Source organism: Orbicella franksi, chromosome 14 (genome assembly GCF_964199315.1).
Source record: "Orbicella franksi chromosome 14, jaOrbFran1.1, whole genome shotgun sequence".
NCBI lineage: Eukaryota > Metazoa > Cnidaria > Anthozoa > Scleractinia > Merulinidae > Orbicella > Orbicella franksi.
In genome coordinates this window covers 3,038,347-3,059,706 of record NC_138158.1, presented here as the reverse complement: position 1 = coordinate 3,059,706, position 21,360 = coordinate 3,038,347, and the positions used below count along the sequence as shown (strand labels likewise).

The following is a 21,360-nucleotide window of genomic DNA, read 5'->3' as shown; positions in this document are numbered from 1 at the left end:
ATATTCATACAAATTTTCGCTTCGAATGAGTTCTTGGTTTTGAATTTGAGTTCTTGGCTTGAATTTCTAAGCTTTTGCGTGACGCGGCATTTACATGACGGCCTAGAGAGCTGTCATGATGGTTAAAAAAGTGACTTATTTCGGGGAACTTGGCTATCTGAACAGTTCATGTCTTAGAAAAAGTATTATTTTAATGTTTTAGAGTTCCTCGAGGGATAAATTCACGCTTTTGTAGCAAAACTCATTGACAGATGTTTCTGTTGGTTTCCGGCCGCCATGTTGGTGCCCATACGGATGGGCACCAGCATGGCGTGTCCATACAAATCTCTATAAATTTGGGTAAAACATTTCTCCGCATATCTCGCATAAGAAAAATTGCTGTGACCAGAATTTTGGCGAGAGTCTTTGCATATTTACCTGCTTTCATTTCCCAGATTCTGGCCGTTATCTATTGACCTGTTTTGATTTTTATTTTGGTCTATTTTGAATTGCGTGACACTGAAAACCAGCAATTCCCTTTGTTTGTGTCCTTCAGGCCTCACTACTAAGCTGAATTTTAATATATCGAAAACGGTCTATTCATTTGAGGTTACTTTTAACTAGGACAAAAGGTCTGGATAGAAAGTAAATTTGTCGATCACTCTAAGGGAGGGGGTTGGGGACAATGCGGTACGAGTTCGCACACACACACAAAAAGCTGAGGATACTCTTCTGCACTCGAGTGAATTGCAAAATTAAGGACCGAGCCATCTCGGTGACTGGCTGACTTTTTATTTTTGACCGAAGATTTTCTGCGAAATCCTATGAGTTTGATTATAAAATGATTGTAATCAACATAGCACAAAACGTGATCATGTCTACTATTCTATTTTGAACTCTTTTTCAGCGTCAGAAGTTGCTAATTGCTTTGACAAGCCTATTGGAGTTGCTGATAAAGATAAAGTTCCCGACGCTCAGATGACTGCTTCTTCGTACCACGGCGCTAAATACCAACCTGCGTACGGCAGATTAAACGGAGAGAGGGGCGATGGATGGTGCGCTGGGACGTCCAGCGGCAATCATGAATGGCTTCAAATTGACCTAGGAAAGCTTTATACAGTGTGTGCTGTTGCTACCCAGGGAGACATAAATGGCAACGAGTGGGTGACAAAATTCAAGCTTTCCTTCTCCGTGGATGGAAAGAGTTGGGATGTCAATCCGGGGGTATGACTGTACACCGCAATTCAATGGATTTTTGTTGGTGTCATTGTTTCCCCAACTTCTTAACGTAAACTTTTCAAAGTTACACTCTCTTTTTGACTCACTCACTTTGAACATAGTTTGAACCAAGTTTGATGTTTTGAGAAGTCCTCTTCAATCAGGTTCATAAAATTCTTTATGAAAGGAAATTACCTATTAAAAGCTTGAAGGAGCATTTTCAAACTTTTCGGAATGGGTTCAATATCAACTGAAACTCCTTTGTGTAGATATGTCTTCACAGGCCGTGTGTGTTTGACCTTGATGGTTTCTGCAGCATGACGCGAGTAAAATGTCTTGTATTATGACATCACTCAGGTCTCAGACGTGCATGGATCGCTCGATCCTAACTAACCTCGATTCCAGGCTTCTCCTTTGCCTCCTAGCTAGCCCTTTTGTCTAGGCAACTACGTCTCGAACATCCTAAGGATAATTGATTCGGAAAACCAAACTAGTGTCACGAAGTAGGAATCAATAAGAGAAAAGAAAATTATGAACTTTAAAAAAATAGCTAGTAACTATCTTTTCCATCAATTGTTTTGTTTGATATTCTAGGTGTTTACAAGGGTATCCGGAGATACTAGCGAAATTGAACAACACAAACTCGGAAATCCAGTTGCTGCAAGATATGTTCGTTTTAACCCTATTGGTCGAGTCCGCTACAACTGCCTTAGAGTTGAAGTATATGGCATCACAAGCGGTAGGTGTTTCCATTGCCATTGAAATTTACTAACTGAAATCAGCCATAGCGCAAATTTCACGTGGTGGGGCGGAAATGTTATTTTAGGCAATTTCTTGTGGCAAGACAAGAATCCTCACTAAATGCTATGCAATTCCCTGCCTTTTTTTTTACTCGGAAATCATACTAGTAACCGGAGATCAACTTTTTAGTGACATCGGCCTACGGTTTGTACTTTACTAGACATTACGAGCTATGACTAGGGAGGGAAATTTTCTTTTAGGTAGTTTTAAGTTGCATAACAAAATCGCTGCATAAGAAAATTGCTACATAACCCAATGTTATGTAGCGCTCTTGTTTTATGCGTATAAAAAAACACACTAATATTATATTAACGAAACGCCACTATTTTGTCAACGTTTCTTTGCGGGTTGCACTCGTCGAAATAAAAAATCCTCTCTTCAGATTATAAATTGGTATCCTAAGGCTCGAGGCATGCTCAGTTTGGTCTCCTTTAGCCTCATTAAATTTTCCTTTGGCCTCCTAACATTTTTCGACGAGCACCCTCGACTTTTCACATGTTGTCCCCCTCCCCCTGGACCACCGCTCAACAAGTTTAATGAAACTTCACTTTGAAAAATCACGACAGCCGCGGCACCGAAATAAGACGACATGAATTGAAACGTGAACCTCACAATCACAATTATAAACGAAACAAGAAGCCACACGGCAATCAATTAGTCTCCACTTTTGTAGCTTTCAGAACGTTTACAATTACTAACTGCTGAATATATATATAAAAAAAATAGAAGGTGACTGCATAATACGGAGCTGCCTAGTTCTGGAACACGAAATTTACTTAAGGATTTTATTTACTCAGAATGTGAATCTGTGCCCCTCGGAATGCAGAGTGGAGCTATAACTGATGACCAAATAACAGGCTCCTCACAATGGAATTCTAACTATGCCTGGGCTCGTGCAAGACTGAACCAAAAAAGTTTCTGGGCAGCTAAAAGAAATGACGCCAATCAGTGGATCCAGGTAGATCTGAGTAAAATAATGACAGTCAAAGGCGTGGCGACACAAGGAAGGGACGCCTCATTTCTTCAATGTGTGAGTAAATACAAGCTTCAGTACAGCAATGATGGACAGACGTTCACTGATTATAAGGAGGAAGGAGAAACAGACGCTAAGGTAATAACATAAGTCATTGCGCAGTCGAACCTGCTGCATGATATCGACACTCGGATTTTTCCTTTCGCTTAAGACAAAAATGATTTTTGTGCCCTCTACAATGCCATACATCGCCAAAAAAAACACACAAAAATCGCAAGGAAAAAAATTACACGGCGACGCAAACGTGGCTGAATAGCTGGTTTTCACATGACGTCACTAAAATTCGAACTACAAAACTATTGATCTTCCTGAGATTTTACTTAAATGATGTATAAGAGCTGCTGAAAACTAACATTCATACAAATTTTCGCTCCGAATGGGTTCTTGGTTTTGTGATACACTACGCGGCATTTACATGACGGCCTAGAGAGCTGTCATGATGATTAAAAAAGTGACTTATTTAGGGGAACTTGGCTATCTCAACAGTTCATGTCTTAGAAAAAGTATTATTTTAATGTTTTAGAGTTCCTCGAGGGATAAATTCACGCTTTTGTAGCAAAACTCATTGACAGATGTTTCTGTTGGTTTCCGGCCGCCATGTTGGTGCCCATACGGATGCGTACCAGCATGGCGTGTCCATACAAATCTCTATACATTTGGGTAAAAAATTTCTCCGCATATCTCGCATAAGAAAAATTGCTGTGACCAGAATTTTGGCGAGAGTCTTTGCATATTTACCTTTTTCCCAGATGCTGGACTTTATCTATTGACCGGTTTTGATTTTTATTTTGGTCTATTTTGAATTGCGTGACACTGAAAACCAGCAATTGCCAGATGAGCTCCTCGTACGGAACACATCTTTCGAAAGTTGCAGAAGTCATGAAAAAAAAAATTCTACGTCTGGAAGCCACAGTTCCAATCATAAAAATGGAACTTGACATTAAGTCCCAAATTCAGGATCATGCATTTCCATCAAATGAATACAACCTGTCTTTGTGTATTCGTTTCTACACACAACACCTCACAAACGTAGCATCGCAAATTCTTACAACGAGAACTACTAGAAAAGATGTGTGAGGCTTGGAGCCGCGTACAGTTTAGTCCCGGGACTGACTCCCATGTTGAAAGGTCAGGGATGCTCCTCGAAAAAATTGAATAAAATCCTTGAAAGGGAGCAATCTGGGCGTCGTTCAAGTTTTTTTGAACCCTAAAAGATATGTGGTGTTTCGTCCTGGACATCATAATTAAGATAACAATCCATGATTTACATCCTATAAGGGAGACAACGGGAGTTCTCCCTACCCTCCTACCCCGGTAGCTCTAGTATAGTGCGGCATAAAACAATGTATATGAAAGCAAACGCTTAATATGTCGGTTAAGTTTACTCTAATATGCACTGACTCTTCTGAAAAAAAATTATTAAACGTATATTTTTCGAACAAATAATCAGATCTTAACAGGAAACAGCGACCAAAACACCGTAGTGAAACACGAGCTAAGCCAGCCAATCACAGCACGATACATCCGACTTGTGCCACTCAGCTGGAAAGGTCATATTTCAATGAGAATGGAGCTTTATGGCTGCGAAAGTAGGTAACTTTATCCATGGAAGATTATACTTTCATTGCCTCTTGCTATAACTTAAGTAAATTGTTTATACCTGAACCAGACAGAGATGATATTACGAACAGACTAATAGGTCGACAGTAACTCCATATTTAGGACTAAAACAAACTGTGTTCTATCATAAGCGGAATATGACGCAGAGCGGAGTAATCTTTGACATTTTAGTTGTGATTGAGAAGAAATATCAAACCGCTAATTAAGAGCAGATATCTTGTGTTGCAAGGGCTCTTTGAGCATGATGATAGCCCAACTTGTAGTTTTTGAGAACACCAGTAGCTAAACAAGAGATAAAAGAGTCACTCCCTGCTAAATCACTCCCATTTTGAATCGATCTGCAGTACAGTGGAACCACGCTAATATGACCACCTTCGGGCCATGGAAAATTGGTCGAATTAACGAGGTGGACGTACTAAAGGGCTTCTTTAAATAAGAAAACAACTGACTGAGCTTTTTTTCGGGCCAGAATAAAGTGGCCGTAATAACGAGGTCGTGAGGTGGGGTTCCACTGTAAATGCCTGAAGTAATCTCCATCTAAAAAGTGTGTGAAGCAGTTTCTCCCGTCCAACTCAGACGGTGAACACTGAACAGCCATTTAAAGTTGGGATGGTGTTATGCTAGCCTCCTTAAAAGTGACTTGGCCGATTGATTTACTTCCGGCACTACAGAAACTAAAGTTGACATGGCTTTTTATATGCGTATTGGGGGTGATATAATGACAGAAGAAATGCTTGTTTTTTGTAGAATCGAGCTCGTCAGCTAACGCATGTGATTCAAATCCTTGCCAAAATGATGGAACTTGTGAGGATATTGGGAACGGAAACTACAAGTGTGAATGTCCAGGCGTTTATGGCGGAGATAACTGCGAAAAGGGTAAGACATCAAAGGTATTTGTATTTGGTGGTTTGCCTGTATAGTTTCTCAAGTCTATCACGTTAGTAGGGAACGTCTGGTGTTTTTGTAGACAGAAACACACCGAACCCATTTTCACACATATTTTCTTGATGTTTGTCCTCTTTCAGAATGTGAAAAGACGGAAGACAATGAGTGTTGTCATTTTCCTTACTTTTACCAAGGTAAAGAGTTTAACGTGTGCGCAATGACAGCGGAGGGCAACAGGGCCTGGTGCTCGTTGACTTATGATTTTGACAAGGACCAACAGTGGGGATACTGTAAAGGTAAGAGTTTTAATTAGTAATAAATAAATAAATGTTTTTTTTTTAACCAGGGTGACCTCTTCAGCTAAAAAAGCTGACATCAATAAGGCCCTGCAAAAAAAAAAGAGAACTTAAAAAAAGGGGGTTGATTGATGTAAGCCCAAACGTCGGTTTATTTCGTGCTTATTTATTTGGTTTACTTTTTTTTCGAATATACTTCCAATTGGATATTTTGTTCACTAAATTGCAAGCATGTTTATCACTCAGCTGTGGTGTTATTCTGCCATATTGGCTCCTACCCGATATAATGTCCCGGGGGGAGGTACTCCCTTATATGGGCTATATAGGTATGTGCGGCCTCAAAGGGTAGCGTTTTTCAGCCGTTTTGGACATGAACAGGGTATCAAGTTTGGCCATTCTGGTCTTAAATAGGGTGTGGTTTTAGCACTTTAGTCTTGAATTGGGTATGTTTCTTGGAAGAAGCTACTTTTTCATCATTATCAATAAGACGGTCAACAAAAGCCCTTCATAACTTATGTTTAGGGCAACTGTGCCAGCCGCAACGGTCATAGATAGGGTATCCAATTTTTGGCGAGGTCATAAATAGGGTAGCAAAAATCGTAGATTTTGGTCATAATAGGGTTTTGGGAAGTGGGCCGCACATCCCACCCAACTTTTCTGGGAGTACCCACCCCCCGGGTATAATGCTCTCTTGATTCGTATCTGGGTTCAATTGCAAACTTCACATTTCATTAATTTTAGCGTGAAGTAATTGGTTGTTTCATATTTGTTTTCTAGATTGTAGTGTGAGGATTCAAGGCGGCAATCACTGTTGTTATTTCCCGTTCATTTTGAACGGAGAACTTCAGACGTCTTGTCTAACAACTCCCAGGCCTCGTGGAGACTTTGCTAGGCGCTTAGCATGGTGCTCTATGAAGTATGACTTTGACAACGAACCGATATGGAAATATTGTCAGGGTACGTGCGTTGTGTATATTTATGTCTGAGAAGTATTGGCCTGACCCTTAACTTGTATGTATGGTCGAACTTTAGTTATCTTTCCTCAAACGCAAGATAACTCGTTGACAAGTGCTCCTCTTAAAAAATGTAATGCATTTGTATGAAATAAAGCAGTTATGTTCGGCTAATCGATTAGATATATTCTTAAATGTAAATTGCAGTTCAAATGTGTATTGCTTTTGTTTTGCAGATTGATTGGAGTGAGCTAACAGATGATAGAGTTAAACAGATGTTATTTGGTTGAAGCGAAGTAAAATGATTTACGGAAAATGGCCTGAAGGGAATTCATTATTGCTAAATTTACAATTTAAAATTGTACTTTTCATGTAATTTTTTGGGTACAATGAGGCTCTTGTATAAATTCTTTAACATTTTGAATCACATTCGACTAAGAGTTTGAACTACCATATCAACATCTCTTTCATTTTTGCCTCAAGATTAAGCAACATAGTTGTTTAATTTATATACATATGGATTAAGATGGCGTTTTAAGGTTTAGTCAATGTTAAGAAGGAAACCAGTCATAAGGTACAAGGCTTACATAAGAGGTGTTTTTAGTGATAGAATTTTACCCATGGAATTTTAAGGAAATTTTTGGAAAATTTTTTCTAGTCATTTTCCGGCTCAGCTAGCTAGTAAATGGTTAATCGGTCTTTTCGCGCAGAGGTCAATAAAATATTCAGTAACGACTGAAACATAGTACCCATTGTCTTAATCACGGACTCCTTGGATATTTTGAGTGTACTTAACACTCTTCATTTTTTGCTGGCTTAATTAAGATTAGCTTATAATGCACGAGAGACCATGCTTTACTATACGCCAACAGAGTTGAAAATCCGGGGGCGGGGGGGAGGGGGGGGGCTCCGATATAAGAAAGAACAGGGGTGCTCGTCGTACCTTTCAGGGTTTAAGACAGCGGTTTCGGTACCTCTTAGGGTGTTCGGGCTCAAAGAGTCCCACAGCAGGAGCTTCCGCGGTACCCTTTTGGGCGTTGAGGCGAAAAAAGTCGGTGTCAATTAATGTGTTGATTTTGAATTGGTACCTCTCAGGGGTGAAACAAATTCAAGCCACGCCCACAAAACAGGGCCTTGGTACCTCATAGGGATTTCTTAGCCTAACCCGTCCTTTTTATATGGGAGTTTCCTCCTCCCCCCCCCCCCCCCGCCCCCCGCCCCGCGTTGAAAATACGACGCGCAGCGAAGTATTTGTGACAAATTTTGAGGTGTTTAGAAATATGGTCAAAATGTCTTGGGTGTTTGATATATCTTCTAAATCGAAACGAAACCTGAAGAGAAAACGGACAAATACAATCGTAAATTTCTAGGAATTAAAGGAAGAGAAATCTCGAGCATTACAGCAACCGCACATGGGAAGCCGGTTTGCTATGTACATTTATAAATTGAAAATCGACTCCTTCTCAACATTTTTAGTAAATTAGAGATATTCTTGGGAAAACAAATCGCAAATATGTTCAGCACATTCATACTTGCATTATCAATCTGTATTTTTTGTTACAATATGTGGATTTCCTTTAATACAAGTTTTTTGACGCCTAGAAGAATGTTAAAAGCCTTCATCCAATAGAAAACAATTTTCAGTAACGAAAATCGGGTTTGTGTGCGGTTTCAGTCCTATTGCTAAGCATTTAAATTCTGGAAGCTTAGCAAAAACCAGTCAGAATACTGCATGCATAAATCGACATTTTCTACTGAATTATAAAACCCCGGAAACTTTTCGGACCCGTAAAGCCATTTTTAGTCCATCTGCATCTAAAAACGGAGAAGTGTATACGCTTAAAACTTCTTGTATGAAGGGAACTTCTCTTCATATTAAGAATATGTGAATAAAACAGCTCTCTAATCGTAAGGTTCGAGATTTTGCTATGGCTTTACAGGCCCGAAAAGTTTCCGGGGCTTCCGAGAAACGGACCCCCAGCTCTTATAGACATGTTTAATTGAAACCGAAATGTATTATGGGAAATACGAACTGCGGAGATCTGACAGCTTAGGTAACACTAGTTTAGCGGTATAACTTCGCTAATATCGATATCACTCAATGTGTGGGGTAACCCTGAACTTAGTCAACGAAACTTCGCAGCAAGTGACGGCTGCATTTAAACACAAAACATGTTCAAACTTTTGTGTGAAATAGAATTCAAATGGTTGTTGAACTGTCATATGAATAATATATTCAAAAAGCTATTTTCTGAGTTTTTTTTATCAGCGCCCTAATCAAAAAGTTTTTTTAATTATGCAGACAGTCCTGTCAGTTGCTACAAATTTGACCCAACCTGTATATCCTGTATATAAACAAGTCCAGGGAAAACCTGCATGAAAATGGTTGCGAAACAAATTATATCTGGAAAGCATCGAAAATTAATTTATAAGCAGGTGGACATTAACTTTAGTTTATTCCGGGGAATGACAAAACCTGCAGGCTGAAATGTCATTGTGTTTACTCCCATTGTTCATAAGTATATTACGATGGAGCATAAACTGCCGTTCCTGTCCTCCTTGCAGCAGATGGTTTTCAAATACTAGTGTATTGCAAGCTCAAGTTTTCCGTCAGCTCCAGAATAGAACAAGCTACTCGCTTCTGAAGTTTGGACCATGATTCTACGTTTTATTTTGATGTCTTTGACTTCCTCATCTTTGGTGAATTCTACATTTCGTGACGGTGAGTACTGAAAAACATTAATTACAATTCTCTCACGTGGAAAAAGGGAATTTTAAAAAATCGAAAAGGCAATTTCTAGTAGATGTTTCTTAAAACTTAAATCCATATTTTCTGTGTTTATTTTATAACAAACGACGCTTTGGCCCCTCATTCGATTGCATCAGTGCAGCAAATTCAAGACAGTTTTTTAGGAGTTTTCCAGTGGTTAAGTTATTGTTATTAGGTCTTTTAACTCTACTTTTAAATTTTGAAGCCATATGGCGCCACCGTGTGCATACTATATGGGCTTGATGAACACTCGTTAAGTCACGCAAATACACCTCAACATTTATATGACGATTAGGATTAGTTCAGCTTTTGAAATCATTATTTACTAAATCCAGAATACTTGTCTCATTGCGATATTCTCAGTTGCCATGCAAGAGACTGCTCATGTTCCACTGCCAGAAATTTTCATCGTAAAGAGAGAGAGAGGGAGAGAGAGAGTGCGAGAAAGAGAAGACGTTTTCAATTCCGCGCAACATATGGTCATGATAATAATTTTGACTCGCGTCTTTGTGCATAACTAGTCGGGCAACAGAAACTGGTTAATGGTCAGGCTTCATGTGCGAGAAAATGAACTTTTGCCGCAGGCTTCACAGAATATTTTTCAAATAAGAAAATATATCGTTTCATCTGGATCTACCTGACGCAGCAGGCACGAAGACAAGAAGAGCAGATAGATTTGCCTACTAAACATCGCCCATTAACTGTTAAGATATTAAAAATGACTAGTAAATATAATTCCTCTTTCAAAGCTTTAAAATTTAAACAAATCGCCACACATTTAAGCTATATTAATCTTAAAGGGAAAAAAGTGTGGCATTTCGTAATGAAGTGTTGCGATATATTTATAGAAAAAAGAAAAACTACAACGAGTTTGAAAACTTATTTTCCAGCAGTTATTTATTTATTTTTGTTCGCAAAAAGGACGAAATAAGGGTATTAAAATATTCAAACTCCATGCGAAGTGTAACCGGAAGTTATACATATTGGCAAATAGGTTATCGTGCAAGTTATTTGACTGCAATGGTAGGATATATGACAGTGTTGTGACAAACATGATCTGCCAGCTCTTAATAACATAGCTAACTTCTGAAAGAATAAAAGAGAGAACTCTATCAAAATGATATCTAACAGGTATAAAACTGAGAATTGTAAAAAGTGAAAATATTCAATAATCGTTTCATTACGCAAGGCGGCAGGTATTATAACAGTCAAGGCTATTTTTAACAAAGCACGAAGGCATATTAATAGCTTTTTTTCTACACTGAAAAGTCATGTTAAACTCAGGAAACTGCTGTACCTATAAAACCAAGAAACAGGGATACAACGAGCAAACCGTGTTGCCTGGTCGTTTATAAATATGTTTTACCAGATTTCTCTTAACCTAAATAACGAACCCAGCAACCCTTAGATAAATTGCAGCCTTAAAAATAGTATTTTTTCCTCTCCGTGTTTCTGCCTTGAAATCTGATAATGTATTAGAAAAGCTCGCGAGAGCACATCCACAAGCTAAGTCTGCCAACAGCCAATCTCATTGAGTAATCGCGTGCTCGGGTAAAGTGATACATAATATGGAAAAAATTTAAGCATCCTTTGTTCATGCGGTTATACTTTTTTATATTTCTAATGGAAGCGTTAAGATGTCTACTTTTACTGCTGATTAAAAGTCAAAACTGGTTACAATGCATAAGATGCGGTGACATAACTGACAGATTTAGATATTGCCTTCAATGTATAAATTAGTAGCCACTCAGCTCTATACTACTGGAAATCCGCGATTCTGATTGGTCCTCTCATCGTTTTCTATTAGCTGGTAGACAACGATCTGGGAAATCGCATGATTTTCGTCACCCCATCGTTTTCTGAGCTTCCCCGGTTTTCAAAATGTTTTCCGCCCACATCAAAACCAAAAGCCGGTGTTTTCAAATTCTTCCGGTTTGAAGAGCGTTTTGGAAAAGCTCTGTTTTCGTCGTGTGTACGGTAGGCCTAACCGTAGAAGTAAATTAAACTGCGTTTTCAAATTCTCCGGCCTAGTGTTGACGCTACCTTAATAAAGGGAATGGCTTCACCGCCGCTCGTGCAGCAGTGCACGGTGAGAGCCTACTCTCAGGCTAACATTTTTTTATAACCAGACTCCCCAATAAAACTACAGTGTTATAATAGGTCGACCTAGCTTTTCCGGAGACAAGATAAATTAAACTCGCATTTATTGTAATTTTAAAAAAAATTACAGTTTTCTTAGGACGTGTTGTGTCAAGAAGTCAATTTAAAATAAGTTGCTGTGAAGTCTTGGAGGATCTTTTTTTTTAAGTCAGGGCACACGCATTCATTTACAATCCATAATAATTTTATAATAGGTAATTATTTGAAGATGTCTCCTAGTGTATTATTTCATGTTATTATATGGCTGTGTCTCACAAGGACTGGGAACTACCGAATTCACGAATTTGATTGGCTGAAATCGATATTGACCGCGGTCTAGATTTTCACATCTAGACCTCAATCTAGACCGGCTTGATTTTGCGTTGAAAAAGTAGCGACCTAAAATACAGAAATGTTCACCATTTTCTTTTATTTTCTGCTCAATCATTTATGTAAGTGCCAAAAAGCCTGATGACAAAAGAAAAAAAAAAAGTAAAGAGGACGAGCAAATTTCGGCAGGTTTAAGTTAAACTCATCTCCGTTTGCAAGCAAAATGTCAGCAAACCAGTTACATTAAACGAATTTTTCTTCCTTGCCATATAATAAACATCTTATTAACCGAGCTAAGTCGGTCTGTATGGGAGAATCTTGACCTCGGTCGTGTGTACAGACCTCACTGCGTTCGGTCTGTGCTCACGACCTCGGTCAAGATGCTCCCATACAGACCTCCTGCTCGGTTAGTAAGAGCTAAATAATATATAAGACTACAGTCGGTAAGCTCCGCGAAGCCGATAACTGTGAATAAATTATACTCATATGTTAATTATATTCCTGCTAGTCATAACAAACCGCTACATTGCATCAAAATTCAGGGATAAGAAAGAATCGTTTCTTCACTTAATTAACTGATAAAAATATCAGCTTGAAGGCTAAGTTTTACTGAGGTTCAAGGTGAATAGTATATCCCTAGATTTTTCGGGCGAGTTAACCCCCAGCCAATGTCATATTACCAGAATATAATTTGAAATATTTACTTTTTTAAAATTCAAATGTTACATAACTGCAACCGTCGCTTTTTCGTATTTTGAGTGCAATACCGGAAACTGCGGGAGGTGAGCAATTACGGTTAAGCTCATGTCTACGGTTTTTAAGGCTAAAACATCGGAAATTAACGACACTTAATAACCCAAGGCAATCGGCCGTGAGGGTTTTCATAATGTTGACTGATCAATAAAGGAAACATGAGGGTAAAAACATCTAAAAGGACTTTTGCCAATTTATAAACAAATTTTAAACAGAGAGCTTTTTTGCCAAAAAGAAGGATGGTAAAAAGAGGCCGCCTCCTCAGAAAACAAAAACAAAAGAACAATAACGGGAACAACCGTGCATGTGCAGATAAACTATTTTTCGATATGTTTCCTGCCATTTAAGGTACCGCTGATGATGAATCATATGTTAGGCAAATTCATTTTTAGAGGATTAATTCATATCCAATTAATCAGCTTTCTTTTCTCGTTACCATCCAAAATGCAACATATTTTATATTAAATAGTGGAGAGCATTAAAATGATCTCCACTATTCAAGACAAAATATGCGAGGCGGTTATGTTATTTTTGACATAACATTCCTCTCTTTAATCCATCCTTTTTCTATCCATCCATCCATCCATCCATCCATCAGAAACTAGCTGATTGTGATTCTAAGTCGCGCGGAAGAGAAAAACTGTATTTCTTTAGATATTCCTGCTAATGTCGATTTTCATGTGACGTCGTCATTTTCCAAAATTATTTATCTTTCAGAGATGTTAGTTTCATCATATATAAGACTCTATAGGAACTTGACGTTTTAGAAAGTTTTAACTAGACCGGTTTCGTTCGTTCGTTCGTTCGTTCGTTCAGAGCGCGTTTGAATTTCCAAGCTTTTGCACTGCGTGATATTATAATGGTAGCCCGAGAAGGCTGTCGCGTAGCTCCAAAGAAGACTAATCTTTCAACTTTTTACTAAACTGGGCAGTCTTTGCGTTATGTTCAGATGAAGTATTAACTTTAATGTGATTTAGAGGGATCACTTTTCGTTCTCTAATAACAAAACTCAGTGACATATGTTTCTGTTACTTTACGGCCGCCATAGCGTACCCCTCGGTGGGACACCACCATTAAGTCCCCGTACAAAGCATTGTAAATTTGGATGAAATATTTCTCCGAATAGCGCAGGTATGAAAAACCGTACAGACTTAAATCTTGGCGGGGGTGTTTATATAGTAATCATCTATCACATCGCGTTTTTTATTTAATTTATTGAATGGTTACCATTGTTATTTTAGATGGCCTGACAGTGAAAACTAAAAATAAAGCAACAGGTCTGAGCGTTTCAATGAAATACTAGAAAAGAAAATATTTCATAATTAGCTTAAAAAGCTCGAAATTTTGTACGTTAAATCATCAATTTATCTTATTGTTTTCATTATTATTATTTTTTATTATTATTATTATTATTATTTATTGTTTATTATTTATTTTTTTTATTTACATGGTCTTTTTCTTTCAAAATAAGAGGAATTTTATTGGTCGTTTCTTCTCTGTGGCTGGTGCCTCATCTTCAGTCAATGCCATTTTGTAGAAATTTTGAATCTATTTACGAGTCACCATAATCAAATGGAGTTAATGTAGTCTGATAAGCTTGTTAAACTGTGAGTTGTTTGTTACTTAACATTTCTATTTGTCTAAAACTGTGACGTCCAAATCGTGATGTCAAAATAAGAACGTAGGTCCACTTATTTTTCGACCAAAAAAATAGAAACTGAAAAATGTAAGTGAAATATACCAGGAATAAGACACTCTCACGTCAAATTGTGGTTCAAAATAGCGTCACAGCCTGACTATTCTCAGGTCCCAACCTTCTGGGATTTCTGGCACAACCGGAAATGAAATTTACAATTCCCTTTTTCAAACTGGCTAAAACGTGGTGAAGAATCTTTTTTTTTTTTCACTGCGATATCCAATTTTTTTTTTTTTTTTGATTTTCACATCATTATCTCTTTTGTAGATTTACCAAAGCAATTAAACGAGTGGGAGAGAGGAGAACATCTAATTCCTTTATTGATCTTTTTCCGATTTGCTTGAATAAGAATTTCTTCAAGATTTTGCTTTCGTACTGTTGAGTTAGAGCTCATAAACATTCTAGGTGTTGAGGAAAAGGTGGTTGTTATTCATCGTGGTAGATGCAATAATAAAGTGTATTATCGTTTGTCTCACGATGTAGTCACTTGAGATGTAGATCGCGACGTTTCGACTGCTTACTGCTAGTCTTCTTCAGGCGATAAGGTCGACTGATTGCACGGTATCATTTATATCACAAAGGTCGGCTGTGATTGGTGCATTTCGATCCTCCTATTGTTCCATTGTTCCGGCGAGTAGCTGTTCCCTCAGTGGTCCGCTGTTGTACCGTTCTCTTGTTGTTGTGTTTCTTGATCGTGGGTATCCATGCTTCAGGAATTTCAATTCCACTGTCCCTGTTGATGTTGTTAGGGTGAAGTCTTATCTGGAATGAGGTCAAGTTTATTGATCGAGATCCTCACTGGTACACACGTAGGGTCAAGGAAGCTATTCACATAAGACTTCACCTTAACAACATCAACAGGGACAGTGGAATTGAAATTCCTGAAGCATGGATACCCACGATCAAGAAACACAACAACAAGAGAACGGTACAACAGCGGACCACTGAGGGAACAGCTACTCGCCGGAACAATGGAACAATAGGAGGATCAAAATGCACCAATCACAGCCGACCTTTGTGATATAAATGATACCGTGCAATCAGTCGACCTTATCGCCTGAAGAAGACTAGCAGTAAGCAGTCGAAACGTCGCGATCTACATCTCAAGTGACTACATCGTGAGACAAACGATAATACACTTTATTATTATTCTAGGTGTTCTATGTTGACCGAACACTAATTTCGTGCAGTTTTGAACAAATGTCCGGTAACCGCTTTTGTTTTTTTAAAGGGAACTATTAAGCTGAATGACCAATTAATGTCTTTGCACAATGAGCAAAATGATAAAAGACTCATAATGAAGCTTCCTGAAAACAGCTACCTTAACAAAGCAGATTCAGTTAAAAGGATAAAGAGCACCATTTTAAAGCTGTCAATCGTTTAAAGTAGTTCGAAATTAAAATACGGTTAATTTCAAAAAGCTTTGGCGAATTTATGAAGTCTATGGCCATGAGCAAACTGTCTTACGAACGGTTGTTTCTGTTTAAAGGTATTTTGTCTTTTCTATTCACGTGTATCGAAGTAAGTGTTGTGAATTTCAATGTCACTTTATGAAAATGATCGAAAACTTTGGTTTTTATATTTCAGAGTTGTCTGGCCAGAGTTTATTCTTTACTGAAAATGTCTATCGTTTGCCATTTTGCTTTGTGCAAGTTAATTAAGTTAGGGGACACGGAAAACCTTTCAAACCCACGCAAAATTTCGAAGTTTTGTCTTTTTGTTTTGTCTAACATGTCAGTTAAACTCAACAGAATTAGGTTGTTTTGTGCATGCGCTCCAGTCGCCATTTTAATGTCAATTATGTTGATTTACCAAAGTTATCTTCCTGTGTTGACGTCGCAATATGTGAAATTAAAGTTTCCTCTATGAAACTGAATGTCATTTTTCTCGTGAAAGCAAAATATTTTTTCGAACTTGACTATATGTCAGCTATCATATCAACCTATTTTTGTTTAATTTCATACGTATTATTTACCTAAGCTCGACTAAATTTTCTCTTTTTGAAGATTGATACTGTCGTTTTAATGTATACCGCCTCAATTTTTGCGCTATTTGCATCTGAAAGTCCTAATATAAACCATAACACTTTAATATTATCCTTTTTTATCACGAAAATTGCTTTTGTTGTGATGTTTTTTAAGATCTCTCAATTAATCTTTTGTGAAAACTGCCCGTCACGAGTGGGATTAATTTAGGTACCTTTGTCACCTCGCTTTTGTTTTTCTTTGTTCATATTAAAAGACCTACGGGACTTGGCCGCTCTGAAATTTTATCCATTTTATCAAAAGAAAATTAAACTTTTCATTGGATACGAATGACAACCGCAAGAGTTTTATTAACAGATGAAAAATAAGACTAAACTACACTTCTGCAAAAGCAAACCATCGATGTCGTGAACGAAATCTGTGCACGATTTCTGGAGTATTTTGCTTGAACAAAAAGGAAAGTTTAAAACCATTCGGGCGACTTTTTTGATGGATTTCTGTACTCGGTTTTTCGCGTTTCTTCTCTTATGGATAAGAGGTATATATTCAGGTAAGTATGCCACCCATTTTATATAATGTTTTGTAGAATTTACGAACTTCAGGAGCTTTCATGTTGTCAGATAATTCTGACAACATCGTCGATTAAGTAGTTTAAGCTGCTCGTTTTCTCCCTCGAAAAAGTAACAGAACTGCAACTAGTATGACCTTATGTTTCAGTTATTCCTGAGGAATACATACAGCTCGTATTTGATACGACTGACTTCTAAAAATACAAAAGGTACATTCAAAATGGCTTCCGTACGCGCGTCTCAAAAAAATGATGTATCAAGAAACCAGAAAAAAAAAACGAAGATTCATGTTAAACACAAGCTCACTTTAAAATTCACAGGAAGTTTCAAGTACTATCCAAGGGCTTTAATTTGCGTGAAAACGCCATTAAAAGTTTGGTTTTATTTCAGAGTTGTCTGGCAAGAGTCTATTCTTAACTGAAAATGTCTATCCTTTGCCGTTTTGCTTTGTACAAGTTAAGAAGATCATTAACCGAATGTAAACTTGTCCTTTAGTTTCGTTTGTTTTTAATTTTGCATCTTTTTGGCAGTGTAAACCAATATCCTCAAACGGCTACAGCCTGAACCACAGTTGCTCGCACAAAATGATATCAGTTTTTTTTTTTACCATAAGATATCTTTAGTATCTTTGTGGTTTTAAGTAGTACACCTTTTTCTCTCTCTCTCTTTCTGAGATAAGGATCCTACTTTGCTACGATCACGTAACAGAATGGGAAATTATGTTTTATCGCGGTTTTCCAAGCTAGCAGCTGTTTTATCTTTCATTATTCACCTAATGTATTCCGGCAAAGCCATACATGTTGAAGTCACTTTGGATGAACCGCTAGACCTTTGTAACCTCAGAAGGCTCGAACTTATTCCTATGGGAACGGGTTTTTTTTTTATAAAGCATCTACTGAAAACAAATCTTCATTTTCTTGTTCAAATAAAATGGCCTTATTTGACGTTAACATCTGTCACTAGGAAGAGGTAGTTCCATTGTGCAAATTTCCAGTTTCAATTTACTATAGCGCAAAAAAATATCCGACATTTGTTTAAAACGTGGTGAATTTAGACCGCAAAAACAAACTTATTTATTTAGTTAAGCTACTACCTCTTTTATTTTATGTTAAGATCTTTTTAATCCCATTGAACTTATTTTAGTCGCTAAAGATTTGCTCTATATATCGGTGTATTGGTGAAAACTTTCGTATTCAGAAATATGCAAAGTAAACCCAACAATAATGATTGTCACACGGAGTCAAAGACGGTAGTCTTGTAATCTTTGGTGATTACGCAGTTTTTTTATTTCAATTTAAAAAAACGGCCTACACTGAATTATTTTTCCATTGTAAAATTAATACGCAATATAATTTTAGAAGGTTGGCTTGCGAGCTTCTTAGTTTTTAGTCGGAATGATGTAGTTGCTTGATTATTTACTTGCTTTTTGTTTATATTATCTTTTAAAATTAATGTAATTCGTAGTAAAATTTGGAATTTTCTGTCCGTATTCAACAGATTATATGGACGTTGTCTGAGGGAAAGCGGGCAGAATGGAGATGTATGGTTCTTGTTTAAATCTTAGACGATCTCCAACTACTCCTTTTTTTTCTCGTGTTAATAGCATGTTGAAATGGAAAAAAGATTTGAAACATTCTAGATTGTTGTATTTCAAGTTCACGGCTATACATGTACAAAGAATAACATGGTGAAAATTCTTACGCAGGCAACATTGAGCTTCTGAAAGTAGGCTGCTGTTTGTTCGTAACCGCCAATTATATCAAGGCTAGAAATCTATATCTCTGGCCATAAGTTATTTTCATAGACAGAAGATACTAAACAAAGAACGTAGTTGTTTATATATTGAAAATTGAATTTCGGTCAAAGCTCCATTAAGGGCCTAATTATATCCGGCCAGTCAAATATCCTATTCAAACGCGCGCAAGATTATCTACTGGTGTGTTCAATTTGACAAGTATTACACCGCGCGCGATATAATTATGACCAGTAATCATCTGGGTTTTGGTACAATTAACGACACACGCAGCGGGCGATATTTCAAAATTTCACCAAGATTGGACGAGCACGCAGGGAAGAGTGCAAAAATAGAAACCGTTCGAAAGGAAGCTCTGCAAAGCTACCGTTCTAGAAGTTTCGTGTCCATCGAGTGTCTCAAAAGCTCTGTTTACGAACCTTGAGTGGAATTTTTTCTGGCAATCAACTTTGTATATCAAGAACGTAGCTGGAAATTTATAAATTTGAATCGAGAATGAGCTATGATTGAAGTGAAAAGGTACAACGACGGAAGATCGCTGAATAGACTCCAGTTAGTTTTTGTCCTTTTCACCTCGCCGCCAAATTTGACTGTCAATGAATAGAATGTTCACGTTACTCTATCAAGCTGATATTCCAGAACATTCTCTTTGTGGCTTCATTTCAAAAGCGTGCAAGCTCTATTTGCCTCGTCTATGGTCAAAGTGTTGCCGGATACATGTATATTCATCGATATTTTATTTTCGTCGAAATTGTTTTGGTTTCTGACTTGAACAGGTCACATTAACCTAATTTCGGCACTTCGTGCACATAATAATAAAATGTAATAAAACATCGGAGGCTATAATTATTGTTTCAGAATTAACCTCTTTAATGCGACAAATTTTCTTCGCTGTTCATGCAGTTTGCGCCAGCCATTTTCAACAGGAGCACCAGGAGAAAAGTTGCCGGCTACCGTGGCAACCTTGAAATTGCACTAAATTTTATTTCATGGGCGCAGTTTCAAAGTTTCACCGATTTAATGAGAAATTGAGCTGCTTCCTACCATCCACATTTGAGAATTTTCTCAGTTAAACGATTACTCCGGTTACAACTTTTTGTAACTGGATTCCTGTCATTGGTACAATTACTATTACTATTCAGAAAGAGTTCCAAAAACGTTTTTGTTTTTCAAATTGGAGTCGTTCTGTGGCCTTGCTAAATTTTGGCAGGCATTTAAATTATTTTATGTTCTGTTTGTTTTTCAAGTAGGGCATGCTGCCTGCAGTCTGTAGGTGATGGTTTTCTTATCAATATCATACACTAACCGTAATCAGTTGAGAACAACATCAAGCCCAGGCTTGTGTCTCTTGAAATTAACACACTATTAGAACACTTCTGTTTATTCAATATCTATCTAAGATTTAGTTACGACGTTTCTTGACTTGACTGCAGTCAATAACCAATAACTTTATTATTGTGTTGAGACTACCAGCAGAACAGAAGTAGCTTACCAAATTGGGAGCATTTAATACACTGTACAGACAGACAGACTAGTTGACGTTTTGAGCTCCGAAAAGAGAGTCTCAATGGGGTTAACCGTTGGTCGTGAAATGACGGCCAAAACTTTAGCCGTTAAGCTTAAAAATTGGAAAATTTTAATCGTCAGCCGCTAAAAATTTTAACCGTAAACTGGTCAGCCTTTCAATTGGTTTTATGCTTTATTTTACACTGTTGATCCTGATCTAAACCAAGGTCCGTCTTCACTCCGCTGCTATTTGTACAAGTGGTCCTTGCATTACAGTTTATACATATGAACTAGCTTTTCGTTATTGATTGTTTTATATTTTTCAATTGATCAGATATACGCAGCTCCATAACGCATCGCTGGACCTTTGACGGGCCGTTCCCGTACAAGGATCGCGTGACCGGGCAGGAAACAATGCTTATTCCCAGAACCGCGCAGCCATTAAAGAACATAGACTATCTTCATCTACCTAGCCACTCCGCCTTAATTTTAGGATCCTTCACGGATAGTTGCCTTACGAATATGCCAGTTTGTAATTCTGGGTATTCTCTGGCATTCTGGATAAAAGTAACGTCAAATGCGACTCTTCGTCAAATTTTCCTCGGCACTTCAAGAAATAATTTCGAAGGTATTTTTGTGTACCAAACGGAAGCGATCCGAACTGAAAGGAGGGTTATCGTGGAGTTCCTCTTCAACGGAAGCAGCTGGAGGGTGCCCCTGAAAATTCGACAGGAGATTTGGGACTTTATTGTGGCAACTTGGAATAGTACAAATGGTCGCTTGGTTGCTTACTTGAATGGCGAGTTGGTTAACTCGTCCGTAGCTGGAAATAAGAGTGATGTTTCGAAACTTGTCAAACTCAGAAGAAACTTCTCAGAGCAGGTCCCACGCGCGTCATTGTACTTAGAGAGCGGGGCGTTGTACGATCAATTTAAGACAACAAATAGATCACTTAATGCCTATGAAGTGAAGAGAACATTTGAATTGCAAATGAGTGAGTTATGTATTTTAAGTTCTAATCGGTTACGTCAAACTGACCATTTAGTCGCCGTGATTTGTAAACAAAGACAACTG

At 37.8% G+C, this 21,360-nt stretch overlaps 3 protein-coding genes across 4 annotated transcripts in view; 2 read left to right on the top strand and 1 right to left on the bottom strand.

The window, feature by feature from the left end:
- The first annotated feature begins 663 nt into the window (after nucleotides 1-663).
- Nucleotides 664-7,109, top strand: LOC145467967 (EGF-like repeat and discoidin I-like domain-containing protein 3). Its single transcript, XM_081451620.1, has 8 exons — nucleotides 664-1,203; nucleotides 1,792-1,936; nucleotides 2,796-3,109; nucleotides 4,482-4,620; nucleotides 5,399-5,527; nucleotides 5,677-5,832; nucleotides 6,610-6,789; nucleotides 7,022-7,109. The coding sequence occupies exons 1-8, from the start codon at nucleotides 958-960 to the stop codon at nucleotides 7,024-7,026; spliced, it is 1,314 nt and encodes a 437-aa protein (XP_081307746.1). The 5' UTR covers nucleotides 664-957; the 3' UTR covers nucleotides 7,027-7,109.
- A 2,153-nt stretch (nucleotides 7,110-9,262) lies between these two features.
- LOC145467891 (uncharacterized) overlaps nucleotides 9,263-21,360 on the top strand; it is a 41,704-nt gene continuing 29,606 nt past the window's right edge. Inside the window, exons 1-2 of one of the 2 annotated variants that reach the window (XM_081451514.1) lie at nucleotides 9,263-9,507; nucleotides 20,621-21,280. In XM_081451514.1, coding sequence (XP_081307640.1) covers nucleotides 9,441-9,507; nucleotides 20,621-21,280 — 727 coding nt within the window. In that variant the 5' untranslated portion in view covers nucleotides 9,263-9,440. Of the gene's footprint in view, nucleotides 9,508-16,726; nucleotides 17,009-20,620; nucleotides 21,281-21,360 lie in introns of those variants that run through there. The other variant, XM_081451515.1, reaches the window with a different exon arrangement.
- Nucleotides 14,728-21,360, bottom strand: part of LOC145467897 (uncharacterized) — a 134,281-nt gene continuing 127,648 nt past the window's right edge. Inside the window, exon 14 of the transcript XR_014042136.1 lies at nucleotides 14,728-15,530. The gene's annotated coding sequence lies outside the window, so the exon portion shown is untranslated. The remainder of the gene's footprint in view (nucleotides 15,531-21,360) is intronic.

Bases quoted from the DNA above. Each gene is read 5' to 3' on its own strand.
- LOC145467967 (XM_081451620.1), top strand. From the start codon at position 958: ATGACTGCTTCTTCGTACCACGGCGCTAAATACCAACCTGCGTACGGC. The intron at 1,204-1,791 runs GTATGACTGTAC...TTGATATTCTAG, and splicing joins GTTGGGATGTCAATCCGGGG to GTGTTTACAAGGGTATCCGG. The intron at 3,110-4,481 runs GTAATAACATAA...ACAAATAATCAG, and splicing joins AAGGAGAAACAGACGCTAAG to ATCTTAACAGGAAACAGCGA.